The sequence below is a fragment of the Onychostoma macrolepis genome, chromosome 14, assembly GCF_012432095.1.
Source record: "Onychostoma macrolepis isolate SWU-2019 chromosome 14, ASM1243209v1, whole genome shotgun sequence".
In the NCBI taxonomy this organism is placed as follows: Eukaryota; Metazoa; Chordata; class Actinopteri; order Cypriniformes; family Cyprinidae; genus Onychostoma; species Onychostoma macrolepis.
Genome location: NC_081168.1, coordinates 16,991,744 through 17,007,209, shown reverse-complemented (window position 1 = coordinate 17,007,209; position 15,466 = coordinate 16,991,744). Strand labels below are relative to the sequence as shown.

Below are 15,466 nucleotides of genomic sequence, written 5' to 3'. Positions count from 1 at the left end.
CTGTTATGAATTTTTAGTTTACACTGTGTTTCTTTGTTTCTTTACAGGTGCTGATTTGGGTGGACTGTTGGACCTTGAGACTTTGTATCAAGGAGTTGAACGCAGTATTAACCAGAGCCGACGAGCCCGCAGACAGTTGCCGGAACGAGCCTACAACATTGAGGTTTTGCTGGGGGTGGACGACTCCGTGGTGCAGTTTCACGGGCAGCAGAAAGTGGAGAAGTACCTTCTCACTCTTATGAACATCGTAAGTGTGCTCGAGCCACCCACGCTGCCTGTTGTGTTTGGGTTACCCTTGAGAAAAATCAAAGAACGATAGAAACTACTCTGTCAACAGCGTAGCAGTTCTACAGGCGTAAGACAGCATTGTAATAAACAACTGAGATGAAGCTGGCTGGTGGTGAAGCATTAGAGACACGGTGTTGACACCAGAGGTACTAGTGTTTATAGCATTTACATTCAATCCTGCAGTGTTTTGAATTTTTTTTTTAAGTAGGGCTGTCAAAGATCTGTCTGTCTGTCTGTTGAATATTCTATCTGTCTGCCTGCCTGTCTGTCTGTCTATCTACCTATCTATCTATCTATCTATCTATCTATCTATCTATCTATCTATCTATCTATCTATCTATCTATCTATCTATCTATCTATCTATCTATCTATCTATCTATCTATCTATCTATCTATCTATCTAATCTGTCCATCTGTCTTTTGTTCTGTTTGTTGTTCTGTTGTTCTGTTTAGCTAGACTATAATCCATCAAACATCAAGTCTTTTAAAACTTGGCTTTATCAGTCCAACATTAAAGGTTTGTTTTAATATTTTGACCAACATTTTTTTTTTTTTTTTTTTTTAGTAGTTGAATTGATTTCTCGTTCATTTTTGGTACTTTCATGCATTCAGACTCAAGAACTGAATTGCAATTTAAAATGCATTCTTAATTAAATTCCAAATCACATAAAATGTGGTTAATTAATTACAACAGAGCACTGTTGTATAAATCTACTGCTGTCCAAAATTATAATTTTTTTCCCTTAAAAAAAGGATAAAAACTTACTGTTAATCACAATTCAGCTGATTAATAACCCTAGCTTTAAGTGTTGTTAAGCTCCACTTGCGAGTATTTAGGAAAGCTTTATATATATATATATATATATATATATATATATATATTGAAGTATTTGAAAATATAGAAAATATTAAAATCTTAGCCACATAGATTTTATGTACTGCTAGCTCTCACTAGTGATGTTTGTCTTTAGAGGAGATGTCTGGCTTAGTTTATGCGATTTGTCTGTATTATTTATTTATTTATTTGTTTATTTATTTATTTTTGTGAGAGAAGGATGTCAAGTTTAGGTAATGCTGGATGCAGTAAATCAGTGGCTTTGCGTCATGTGGTCCAGGGTGATGTTAAGCCGGGGGGAAAATATGCTTCAGGACAAAACAGCTCCCATCTGCGCCTTGCTATGTGTCCTTTAATCTCCACAAATTAAACCTACGCAGTGACAAAGAGCAAGAGAGAGAGATCAGCTAGCCAACAGACAGAAAAAAATAAATAAATCACAAGCCGGCCAGATATTATATCATCAGTAATAGTCAATGATGTGAGGTAAAATCAGATACATATTAGATCAGTTCTGCAGTCATTTGTCTACATCATGGATCACTCCATCTAAGATGAAATGTGATGGGATGAAAAAGGCCAGAGCAAAATGTATTATAACCTCACCATTTGTCTCTATATTGCATATTTTCTCCAGTTATCACAAGTCCCCGAACAATTTCTGCAGCTGTGCCACTGCCATCTCCTTTTCCTCTCCTCTCGTTCTCATCCTAGGGGGTGTTTCAAACGCTGCATTCTGAATAAATGACAGGAAAACAGATAAACAGAAATATATAAATAACATCGCGTCTCCTTTCTCTCCCACGCGTTGAGTTCTTTCTGCTTTCTTCTTGAAAGTTTACTTTGCTCACTTTTGGAAGGCATGTCTCCCTCGCTCTCCGGGAGTCAAGGAGAGAAAAGAGAGAGACACAAAGCAGGTTTTTGCCCTTTTTTCCTCCAACTATTTTCCCTGAATTCTTCTCTTTTAGTGTTTGCTGCACATAAGGGCTGCGTGTGATGATGTGTTATGCGTAGCGCCTGAGTTTGTTGTTATGTTGCATTGGTTTTGTGTGTGTTGAGTGTGTGTAAATGTCACTGCTCTGTTGCTGTGTTTGCTCAGAGTGAAAAAATCCTCTGCAGTCTTTCATTCATGTTCTCCTGGTCAGTGGCTGGTCTCTCTCAATGATCCAGCAGGAGAAGAGAGTGGGAGCCGTCTGTCTGTCTGTCTGTCTGTCTGCCTGAAAAGGGATCCGTCTACGGGACTGTATGTGGGTGGCAGGGTTGAGCGCCATTCATAACTGAATTTAGAATGCCTTTTAAATTCCTGAATGTGAATCGGATTGGAATTGAAGTAACAAAACAAATACAGAATTCAAATTTAAATATAAGGATTAAAATGGAATGGAATGAGGTTTCAGTATAAATTACCCATAAGCATGTCATCATGAAATATATGATAGTTCCAGAAACGTTAAATGATATTAGTAATTAATGTTTGAAATGCCACCTATAGGAATGCATAGTTAATGTAGATTATATTTACATAGTTTAATTATATTTAATAAATAAGACCCTATCAGTTCAAATTCCAGCTCATGAATGGAATTGGAAACCATTTTAAAATTCTGAATTCACACTGCTACAGCCCCCTTCAGAAATGCAGTCTGAATTTTTTAACCTCATCTGAATAATGGGTTTGTTTAAAGCATTGTCAAAATTAAAATTTTATTACACGGGCAAGTATTTGCCCACTGAAATGGATTTTTAGGGGCATTTTGTAAATTTTATGAAGGCATATTTTTCTTTAAACATTAAAAATAACAGAATATAATCACAACACATACTGATATTATTCTATCTATCTATACAACACATTCTCACTCCCAACTCGTCACATACTGATGCTTGGTCAGGACCCTTTGGTGTCACTTTTTGATGCACAGGGTACCCCATTAGCGTCATTTTTCGATGTGCAAGGTCCTCCATTGCTTTAAATAAGAAACCCTCGAAAGGCACTGGGATTTTTTTTTGTCATGATTAAATTATATATTGGGTAATAACGTTTTTCTCAGTCGCTGTCAGATCAGAAATGAAATTTTCAAAACAACTTGTTCAACCTCCACATCATCTAGTCACTTGTGCACATCATAAAAGCCGTTTCTCATTCTTTTGAACAAGTTGTGATTGCTTTGGTAGATTCATGCAACTAATTATGTACATTTGTCTGCAGTTTCCTACATTATCAGTTGCTAATATCATGTTGCTCAAAATGTATTATATTGTTCTCCGTGCAATAGTCTTACCCCTCAAAACATCTAGTCATTAGTTCATCGTATAGGTCATTAAATGCAAAATGGTTGATCTAGTTGTCATAAACTTATTTTCTACACATTTCTATTAGACTTTTTGTAAATTTGCCATGAATTGTGCAAGTGATTCTTGACTTTCAATAATGAGGAGAATATAGATCAACCAATTATAAACCAGTTCTCTGAATTAGCTCAAAGGTTAATCTTCAATTAGAAAGCATATATAGACAGAGGACAACACAAGAGTTACAAATTCTGACGATGGATGAACATCCAGAAAACGATCAGGGTCAACAGCCGAGAGGAAGAAGAGGAGTAAAGATGCATGGTGGAAGGATACAGAGGCAAAACAGAGGAAGAGGCAGAAGAGGCCAAGAACAGAGGCGCATATCAGATGAAATAAGGGGCACTGTTGTGGACCATGTTGTCAATCATGGCCTTACAATGGCTGAAGGGTGCAGCTAAATATTGGGAGATCAACCATATACTCAATTATTCAAACATTTTGAAACAGTCTTTTTCAATCAATAATTAAGAAAAAAAAAAAAAAAAATCTATTGTTATAATCACTGAAGCTGTATACACTGGGAAATTAATCTCTTACATTGTACGTACATCTGCGCTTTGTTTTTTATGATGAGAGAATTCGTAAGAATCCGGGATTCAGTCAGAGAACGTGCACGCACTCAACACAACTGATGAGTTTCAGCGATGACTCATCTGAACGCCTCTGATTGGCCATTGCATTCCTAAGCTCAACAGAATTGTGTGTGATTGGTTAAAATGTGCAAGACTTTAAAAACGCCAAAAATTAAATACAGTGCAACATGAGCAGATCTTAATTTAATGAATGAATGAATGAATGAATGAGGCATTTATATAGCGCTTTTAATGTGTATTGCAATACACCCAAAGCGCTTTACAATCATGTGGGGGGTCTCCTCAACCACCACCAGTGTGCAGCATCCACTTGGATGATGCGACGGCAGCCACAGGACAACGGCGCCAGTGCGCTCACCACACACCAGCTACAGGTGGAGAGGAGAGAGAGTCATAGAGCCAATCAAGTGGATGGGGATTATTGGGAAGCCATGATAGACAAGGGCCAGTGGAGGGAATTTGGCCAGGACTTAATGCCACAATTGACACTGTATGTTCATTTTCACTTTGTTAGCAACAGACGTAATAGATTTAATTTGTTTGTGCAGGGGCATTTTTGTCCAATTTAGTGGCATTTTGCCCCAAGTCCCCATGGCCAGCCTTACACAACCCTATGGTGTTGATCTATAGGTGATTTAAATTTTTCCATTAACAAAAAAAAAAATCCTAAAAATGCTACACATTTTTGTATATTGAATAATTTGTTTTTACATTATGAGGCATTTTTGTCAAGGTTCACTTCTGAATCTGGTCTCTGTTCGATACGTTAATCTCCGTGTGGGAGTTGTTGTATTTGTGAATGGGATTTTTGTTTGCTCTGGAGAACTGGTCCAGTGACTCTACCCCTCAATTTATAGAACCGAGTGAAACAATTCTTTAAAATGCACTAAAATTGATTGGCTTCACTTCATAGGTCCATGGGAAATGATGAGGAATCGATGCATCAGACAGGGATCAAAAGATCTGGAGGCCTCTTGACTTACGCCCACCCTTCCAATCCACCAATCAGTCGTCCTTCACCTTTATTCTGCCCCATTAAGACTGGCTCTTTCAGATTAAGTATTGCAGTCGAGATAATGGACCGGTATTTAATGCGGAAGCTCTTTGTGGGAGAGTTTGTTGTTGTTGATTCTCCTTTCTAGTTTTCAGTCTTGGAAAGTCTGACAACATGCTGATCTAAGATTGCCTTTAGCTCAAGACTGTAAGTACCACATCGGATCCAGGAACACACCACCACAGCCCCTCAATGATGCCTACAGCCTCATAATGCTTGTACTCAGAATCATTTCACGTATTTGCACGAGCGACCAACGCAGCAAGCCTGTGTAATAGAGCTGAGACCTTTGTGTGTAGCATTAATTGTGTGAAATGAAAGTCGACAATATTAATTGCTTCCCTCTATATTAGTCGCTCCTCAGGTGTAAACAAGATGTGCGTGCGGGCGGACCATTATGTAATCAGCTCTTCATAGGCATGTTGTTCTGGCCCTCAAATGTCAGACAGGTAATAATGGTCTAAAATGTCAAGTGAAAATGGCAGATATTCAGTAATGAGTCTGAGCAAATACTGTCCACCAGTGCGTACCTTCATATCTCTGAGCATTCCTGTACATTACAGAAGAATGAAAGGGAGATTGGGAGGACGGCCAACCAAGAGCCTGATGGGATTTCTGTACTCGTTCACTTTCCTCTCCCATATTGAAACAGGACGATGATGATTCAGCATAATATGTATGTGGGATGCAAGGTAAAAAATCAGCATCATATAGGAAACAAAATACTTGCTCGGGGGTGTTTTGTCCAAATTTGTTTGGACTGGCAAACTCATTTTTTACTGTAGATCAAAGCATTACCATGATTACACAATTTTTTGTTACTTTAGTATCTCTTTCTACATCCACTTTTTAAAGAAGTAGTTGAAAGAAAGAGTTTGCTTAAAGAAGTAAATCAGCATTGTAACGAAATTCTTGTGCAAAGGTGGTTTTAATTTAATTATTGCAGCTTATCCCTTACCTCATTTAGTATGCGCAGATCTAACTAGTCCCTACCTCCACTCAATCACACTGGCTCTGCTTTCGCTCAGCTAACTTAAGTAGCAAACACTACACAATGGCAAGCGACAATGTTGGATAAATTGTTACCAAAGAGTGAAGCCGTGAGTGAATGTATTCAAATTCTGAATGGATTATAGCTTAGAAAGCGCGTAAAAAGAGCTTATTATTACTATTATTAAAGCTGTCAGTTGTTGTAGTTCATTGCAATCTCATAAAGTTACATTAGAATCAATGAACCTCTACACACTGCACAATGAATCTCTATTTACATCTTGTCTACACTTTGTGTGTTATATTGAGAGGATTCGCGTAGAACTCGGCACTAGTGGATTCTGTCTAACTTAAACACCTCTGATAGGCTGATGAATTCGACAGATATATCTGTGATAGTCTACATTGCTCAGCGCTGCAAAACTAGTTGTAAATAGAAACCTATGACCAGTGGACATGATAATATGAAAAGCCCCTCCCCACAAGTTGATGGGATTGGTTACATGTTTGTGATGGTAGAAAACCAATCTTGAAACCAAGCGGCAACCTCCCGCTCTCTCTCTTGAAACCAAAAAGGAAGTGACTAAAAGTGAAATTCATCGACTGACCACTAGAGGCTGGCTCCAAAAGGGCATCAGTCCCATAGACACCCCATGTTAAAATGCCCAACTTTATAGCAGAAAAAAATATGTTTACAGCCTGGTACAAAACGTGGTTTTGGTCTATATAGGTAATTTTGCCCTTCATTACAACTGTGTGGGGGGTGAATTATTTAAAATTATATTAAGCCTTAAAGTTCTGCATAATTAAGGGCATGGCCACTTGAGTGACAGGTGGATTGCCGCTCTGCTCCAGATTGTGAAACTCGCTTGAGTGTGAAACTTAGAAAAATGGCTTTAAAGATTTTTATTTGTCCAGAAAAATTGATTACAGGTAGCAATTAGATGTTTTTAAAAGTTTTTAAGCTTGATTTTTACTGCTATTTTAAAGTTATTGTACTCTGCCTTTGCACTGTCTGCAAAAAGTGAGATGTCACGCCAAGGCAAAAGGCAGTAATTACTTCCATTATATACAATATTTGGGTGCTGATCACCATTTACAGAATCATTATAGTAACATCTGTATAAAATGTAGTGATCATTGGCTAGGCTATAACATATAGTAGTGATTCAGTTTTTTTGTTTTTTTTCTGACCATAACAACCAGACAAAAAGTTAAATGTGAGTGGATACCATTCTGCAACCAATTTATTTGCAACGTTCGCTAACATTAAAGGATGCAAGATATTAGCCTATTGTTTTTAAATCGAACTGAATGAAATAGCTTAACAAATTAGCTTATATAAATAGCTTATTCAAATTTTTGCGTGTGTTTTACTCACACATGGCAGCCACAGTGCTTAGCTCTCCAGTGTTTGTACTGTTTTTGTTAGCTTTTCCTGTTTTTTGTTTCTCAAACACGATCAGTTTTACCAGGGATGAACTGCTAAACATTCGGCAGAACACACCACAAATCGGACGCTGTTGCCTAGCATCCATCTGGCGAATCTCCGCTCTCTCCCCAACAAAACGGACTAACTCCTTCTGCTTTCCCGGACAAATAAGGATTTTTCAAACTCTGCTGCTCTGTGTTTCACAGAAACCTGGCTGAATTACGCGACTCCGGACAGCGCGCTACATCTGCTGGGCTTTCAGCTGTTTAGAGCAGACCGTGTGTCAGGGAATAGGCTGGATTCAGATGCGGGAATAACAGAGGCTTTATTGAGCAGACAATAATAACAATAGCAGGCGAGGAGCGCTCCCGCAGATGGCTTGCGTGGATGTGGGATTTCCTACACACACAGCTGGGTGGATGGTAGCGGCTGGAGCAAGCCACAACAGCGGCAGAGGAGACGGAGCCGGCAAGGCTGTTCGCTATCCCGAGCGAGAGGTAGAGCGATCCACTAGTGAGTCTGCAAAGACCCAGGAACGGCGGAAGCCAAGGGAGCCCACAGGAATCTGAGCGCACAGATAATTAACTAGCAGCAACGAGCACTGGAGCCTGAACAGAGCAAGACAGGACAGGACAGGTAAACGATACAACTAGAGACAGTCAGAACAATGAAACTAACCAAACAGTCTGACAAAAGACAGAGTAACACAGGGAGCTATAAAGGGAATGCTAATGAGATGACTAGAATCCGGTGTGAAACAAGATGAGCTAACAAGCAGAGAAACAAGGAGGGCGGGGAAACAATCACGCTGAAAATGCGCACGTGGCGAGCTGTCAAAACAAAGTCACGTACACAACATCTGAACACAGAGACAGAAAACCCAGGTGATCAGACCCGAGACCCGACAGTACCCCCCCTCCCAGGAGCACCACCAGGTGCCCCAGGAGGAGGCCTACCTCGTCGCGGACGGAAGTCCTCGATCAACGAACGGTCCAGAATGTCCCGGGACGGCACCCAGCATCTCTCCTCTGGACCATAACCCTCCCAGTCCACGAGATACTGAAAGCCTCTCCCGCGGCGCCGCTCGTCGAGCAATCTCCTAACCGTATAGGTCGGGGAACCATCCACAAGGCGAGGGGCGGGGGCGGGCGATCGCCGGCAGGATTAAGGGGAGAAGAAAACACAGGTTTTACCCTAGAGACATGAAACACAGGGTGAACCCGACGAAGAGTGGGAGGGAGCTTGAGCCTGATAGCCCTGGATTAACCACCTTGGTGATACGGTACGGCCCAATGAATCTGGGCGCCAGCCTACGAGAAGGCGCCCGGAGAGGCAGATCCTTGGTAGAAAGCCATACCCGTTGACCGCACACATAGGTTGGAGGAGAGGACCGGCGACGATCGGCTGCTGCCTTGGTTCGTCCTGAGGTTCGGACCAAAACCATCCTGACTTTCTCCCAGGTGCGGCGGCAGCTCTGAACGAAAGCCAGGGCGGACGGAACCGCAGCATCGGGCTCCTGTGATGGGAACAGAGGCGGTTTATAACCCACAGAGCATTCAAAAGGGGACATACCTGAAGCCGCCACTGGAAGGGAGTTACGAGCGTATTCTATCCAGGAAAGCTGTTGGCACCAGGAACTCGGATTGTTGGATGTCAGACAGCGGAGCATTCTTTCGAGATCCTGGTTGGCCCGCTCGCATTGCCCATTGGTCTGAGGATGGAAACCAGAAGACAGACTCGCAGAGGCCCCGATCTGTCTACAGAACTCCTTCCAAAACCGGGAGGCGAAGACGTGGTCCACCATCAGTTGGGCGGTCTCCCGGGCGGAGGGCAATTTGGGCAGGGGAATGAAATGAACTGCCTTAGAAAAGCGATCCACCACAGTGAGAATCACAGTGTTACCCATCGAGGGGGGAAGCCCAGAAACAAAATCAAGGGCGATGTGTGACCATGGACGGAAGGGACGGAAGGGGATGGAGCAGACCATCAGGAGGCGATTCACTGGCTTACATTGGGCACAAGTGGGGCAGGCCAACACGAACTGTCTGACATCTGCGGCCAGTGTGGGCCACCAGAAGCGTTGACGGATGGCAAACAACGTTCTCTGAATCCCTGGATGGCAGACCAGCCTGGACTCGTGACCCCACTGAAGGACTTCAGGACGCAGCGCAGCCGGCACCGGCAACCTACCCATCGGGCACCCTCCTGGCACTTGCACCCCTCGACCGGCCTCCTCTACTCGCCGCTCGACACCCCAAGAAAGAGCCCCGACCACCACCCCTTCAGGGAGGATGGCTTCGGCCGTAAGCTCCCCCTCTGGGGCCCCGAACAGGCGCGAGAGGGCATCGGGCTTGACATTCTTGGACCCCGGCCGGTACGAGAGGGTGAAGTTAAATCGGCCGAAGAAGAGCGCCCAACGGGCCTGACGCGAGCTCAGCCTCTTGGCCGAACGGATGTATTCCAGATTCTTGTGATCCGTCCAGACCAAGAAGGGCTGCGCTGATCCCTCCAACCAGTGACGCCACTCGCCCAAGGCCAATCGCACCGCCAGCAGTTCTCTGTTGCCGATGTCGTAGTTACGTTCTGCAGGGCTGAGACGACGAGAGAAGAATGCACATGGATGCACTTTCCCGTCACAGAGGGAGTGCTGAGATAGAACTGCGCCAACCCCGATGTCCGACGCGTCAACCTCGACAATGAACTGGGATTCAGGATCTGGAACCAACAGAACAGGTGCAGAGACAAAACGGGACTTTAATGTGTCAAAGGCTACCTGAGCATCCTGGTTCCACCTGAAGGACACCTTGGTGGAGGTTAAAGCCGTGAGCGGTGCAGCGACCTGACCAAAGTTCCTGATGTAGCGCCGATAGAAGTTGGCAAAACCCAGGAAACGCTGCAGAGCCTTACGGGAGTCGGGGACAGGCCACTTGGCGACAGCCTCTATCTTAGCAGGGTCTGGTTTGATCCCCCTGGTAGAGATGATATGGCCAAGGAACGTAACGGACTCGGCGTGGAATTCGCACTTCTCCGCCTTGACGAACAACTGGTTCTCTAACAGACACTGGAGGACCCGTCTAACGTGCTGAGTGTGTAATTGGAGAGAAGGGGAGAAAATCAGAATATCATCCAAATACACAAAGACAAACTGATTAATCAGGTCACCCAGAACGCTATTGACGAGACCCTGGAAGACGGCTGGAGCATTGGTAAGACCAAACGTAAGCACCAAATATTCGTAGTGTCCCGAGGGGGTGTTGAATGCCGTCTTCCACTCATCCCCCTCCCGAATACGCACCAGATGGTAGGCGTTATGGAGGTCTAATTTGGTGAAGACCCGGGCTACCTGCAACAATTCAAAGGCAGAAGACATAAGAGGTAGGGGGTACCTATTCTTTACAGTAATGTCATTCAAACCTCTGTAATCAATACAAGGGCGTAGGGAGCCGTCCTTCTTCTGAACGAAGAAAAACCCTGCACCGGCGGGAGAGGAGGAATGGCGAATGAGCCCAGCCTGAAGTGATTCACGAATATGCTTGTCCATGGCCTCTCTTTCAGGACCGGAAAGGGAATATAAACGACCCTTAGGCGGAGAAGTGCCCGGGAGAAGGTCTATGGCACAGTCGTAGGGGCGATGCGGAGGTAGCGAGGTGGCCCGGGACCTACTGAAAACCACACGAAGATCGTGGTACTCCGCCGGGACGCCGGTCAAGTCAGCGGGATCCACCTGCGAAACACAAGACACAGAAACAGCAGGAAAAGCAGCACCCAAACATGACACATGACAAGACTGACTCCAGGCTAAAATGGAGTTATTGACCCAATCGATATGAGGGTTGTGTTTCAGCAACCAAGGATGTCCTAAAATTAACGGGGCCTTAGGGGAGTCAATAATTAACAGTTCGATCTGTTCACAGTGGTTACCAGAGAGGGAAAGGCTTACACATGGTGTGATGTGGGTGATAGTGGTGAGGGGATTGCCCGCTAATGACCATGCCGTAATGGGTTTGTCCAGGGGAATGGTCGGGATGTTCCACTTCTGAGCTGAAGCAGAGTCCAGGAAATTTCCCTCAGCCCCCGAATCCAGAAGGGCGTGGCCAGAGTGTGAACCTCCCTGGAAGGAGAGTCGAAAAGGAAGCTGAGTGCGTGTTGCGGGAGAGTTTGAACGGGAGAAGGCACCCACCAGGTCTCCAAACGGCAATTCCCCACTCGCGGGCGCAACCTGAGAGAAGAGTGAGGATGAAAGCAACCTTTGCCTCTTCAGTGGCGTAACGTCAAGGCTGCAGTGAAAATACCAGTGAACACTGGGAGAAAAAAGCTTGGCAGGCATTGGAATCGCCATCGTAGACCGGTGGATTATTGGCGTGAGGTTCGGGCTCCAGAGGAGTAACAGCGCGGAGGACGGGACCCCGGTTTGCCGCCTCCTGCTGAAGATCACCGACCCGCGTCTGCTCCCGCAGATGGCTTGCGTGGATGTGGGATTTCCTACACACACAGCTAGGTGGATGGTAGCGGCTGGAGCAAGCCACAACAGCGGCAGAGGAGACGGAGCCGGCAAGGCTGTTCGCTATCCCGAGCGAGAGGTAGAGCGATCCACTAGCGAGTCTGCAAAGACCCAGGAACGGCGGAAGCCAAGGGAGCCCACAGGAATCTGAGCGCACAGATAATTAACTAGCAGCAACGAGCACTGGAGCCTGAACAGAGCAAGACAGGACAGGACAGGTAAACGATACAACTAGAGACAGTCAGAACAATGAAACTAACCAAACAGTCTGACAAAAGACAGAGTAACACAGGGAGCTATAAAGGGAATGCTAATGAGATGACTAGAACCCGGTGTGAAACAAGATGAGCTAACAAGCAGAGAAACAAGGAGGGCGGGGAAACAATCACGCTGAAAATGCGCACGTGGCGAGCTGTCAAAACAAAGTCACGTACACAACATCTGAACACAGAGACAGAAAACCCAGGTGATCAGACCCGAGACCCGACACCGTGACACAGAATCAACGGGGAAATCGCGCGGCGGCGGAACATGGTTTTACATCAACGAAAGGTGGTGTACAGATGTAACTGTGTTAAAGAATATGTGCTGTTCAGACCTAGAAGCTTTCTTCATTAACTGTAAGCCGTTCTATTCGCCGCTGGAGTTTCGCCTCCGCAAGCACACGTGAGCTCAGCTTTACAGAAACTGGCTGATCTGATCACAGACACAGAACAACAGCACCCGGACTCTGTTTTAATAATTCTCAGGGACTTTAATAAAGCAAATCTCTCCCGTGAACTGCCAAAATACAGACAGAACATCACATGTCCCACCAGAGACAGTAATATACTAGATCACTGTTACACAGCAATAAAGGATGCATATCACTCTGTCCCATGGGCAGCTTTAGGCAGGGTCGGATCTACCAGGGTGGCATGGGGTGGCAACTGCCACCCTAAGAAAAAGCTGTGCCACCACACCTGCCACCCCAGAATTATCACAGAATAAAATATAAATGTAAGCAGTGTTTCATGTGCTACTTTTCAGCCGCGGCGATGACAGCGCAGGATGGTTGCACGCGCATGCAGCGCGCCCAGTGCAGTCGGCTTCATTAACAAATGACTCTTATGAACCGGTTCTTTTTGAGTCAAAAATACAAAGTGCAGCCTATTCACTAACGAATTGTTTTTACATTTGTTCGTGAATCAGATGCTGCTTCTCGGTTTATTCAGAAGTCCTCTGAGAAATCTAATCCCGTCTGGATATGTCTGAGATTCATCCTGTAATTGTTTGGTGATCCGATTCTCCGACCGCTCACTCCAATTTCATCATGGATATAGAGGCCTTTCTGCCATATCAGACGAAACAATAACATGAAATCAATAAGAAGATGCCGATCACGAAAACTAATAGCATAGTTAGGTAAGAATCTTGTATTGCAGTTTTCTCGATTGTTAACATAATATAAGTGATTTTAGTTGGTCCATTTTCCCAAACCATTCAGTTCTCAAAACAAAGACACATTTCTCAAAAAGTTTAACAATGAGTAAGTTAAACATTAGGCAGCAAAACTGATGACATCAATCAGAATCTCTGCATCCTAACAACGGAGAGAGGAGAGAGCTGAACGAATAATATACATGGGTTTTATACTTACACATTCAGTATAATTACAGTACAGTACCAGTACGTGATGGAAATTTCACTCTTCTATGTGTACAGTAAACTGTAGCACATGTTGTACACCTTCAAACATGTGACTGTCAAATTTTATTTGTAACCATTTTTTATGTGTACTGTATGTGTGCAGAACTGAGAATGACTGCCTAGAGATATAGTCTTGAGTCAGGAGACCAGGAAACTGCTATAGTACTGTATACTGTAATGAAATTTGACCAAATGTGCAGAGAACGCTGAAACTGTACTGTATTGTGGTGCATACCAAGTTCATATACAATTCTTTGGTATTTGAACATTTCTAGTGTTTTTCATCTACTGCAAGATTAATTTACAGTAGTAAAATGAAAATGATCTGTTTCCAAAAGTTCATTGCTGAATTATTATTATTATCTGTAATTTAATGGATGAGAGCAGGGAGAGCAATGATAACCCCCCAAAACAAAACCATATCCTGATATCCCCCAACACAAACTGATAGCAAATCTCAAAGCCTTGATCAACAAAGATGTTGCCCTTAACCAATGACCAAAACAAATATTTTGGCTAAACCCACATAACCTGTAGCAACAAGCATGTTGCCTTCAACAGATGACCTAATCTAAGACTTTAGAATACCCAAGACGTGTCACTCATATAGTTTTGAATGGGGAAAAAAAATGCAACGCTCAGTATGGCCGCTCAACAGCAGGAAGCCCCACCTTCTGAATGAAAGAGTCAATTGCTAATCGGTAAAGTCAGCGCGTCACTGCAACTGCCGTTACAAGTCCCAGTTGCTATAGAAACAGTCAGCATTCTGAGATGTGCACTCAGGACTGTGCATGCGCACTGGCTGATATAGCCTGAAAAATAAGCTTTTATAACGCTATTTGAGCAAAAGAAACAACATTTATGATACAGTTGTTGTCATTTCATTTCTTTGGTGATTTCAAATATGAAATTTTAAACGTAAGCTTAGTGAACAGTTTTGGAGAATTCCAAATGGGTTTCCCCATTCTAAGAGATAGGAGCTGCACTTGCATGCCCGAGATGCGTTTCAAAGATGGCCGCTGAGTGACATAACTTGTCTTAAAGAGATTTTGACCTAATGAATATGTTGTCAATACCTTAAAAGCTTAACCAACACGTTCTCAATAACACCAGATAGGCTTAAGAAAAACATGTTTCCAATTCAACTACAGCTTTAAGAACAGGCATGTTCTAAATAACAACCGGATTGCTCTGGAACAAGCATGTTCCCAATAATACAGCTATAACTTAAGAACAAGCATGTTCTAAATAATGACCGGATTGCTCTGGAACAAGCATGTTCCCAATAATACAGCTATAACTTAAGAACAAGCATGTTCCCAATATGACTACGGCTTTTAGAACAAGCATGTTCCAATAACAACCAGATAGCTCTGGGACAAGCGTGTTCCCGACAATACAACTATAACTAAGAACAAGCATGTTGCCAATACAACCAATAGCTTAAGAACAAGCATGTTTCCAATACGACTAGACAGAAAAAGCGTGTCTGATACCGGAGTAGAATCAACGCTGAAATGACGGCTGCATCCGAAACTGGAAAATGTTGCCTTTGGAAGACACATTTCGAGGAAGGAAGGCATCAATCCAATGTTAGCCTTACTTCCTGCCTCCTGAGATACCTTCATTTGGTCAATATTTAAAGGCAGAATAGACATATCCTTGCCATGATACCCACAGTCCTGTGTGGTTGAGCAAGATAAAGATGGTGTCTGAAGTTATTTCTAG

The 15,466-nt window shown here is 43.6% G+C and overlaps 1 protein-coding gene across 3 annotated transcripts in view; it reads left to right on the top strand.

Moving 5' to 3' along the window:
- LOC131553632 (A disintegrin and metalloproteinase with thrombospondin motifs 2-like) overlaps positions 1-15,466 on the top strand; it is a 163,595-nt gene that overhangs the window by 106,532 nt on the left and 41,597 nt on the right. For all 3 annotated transcript variants that reach the window (XM_058798433.1, XM_058798432.1, XM_058798435.1), the window contains one exon: positions 48-247. In XM_058798433.1, the coding sequence (XP_058654416.1) occupies positions 48-247 (200 nt within the window). The remainder of the gene's footprint in view (positions 1-47; positions 248-15,466) is intronic.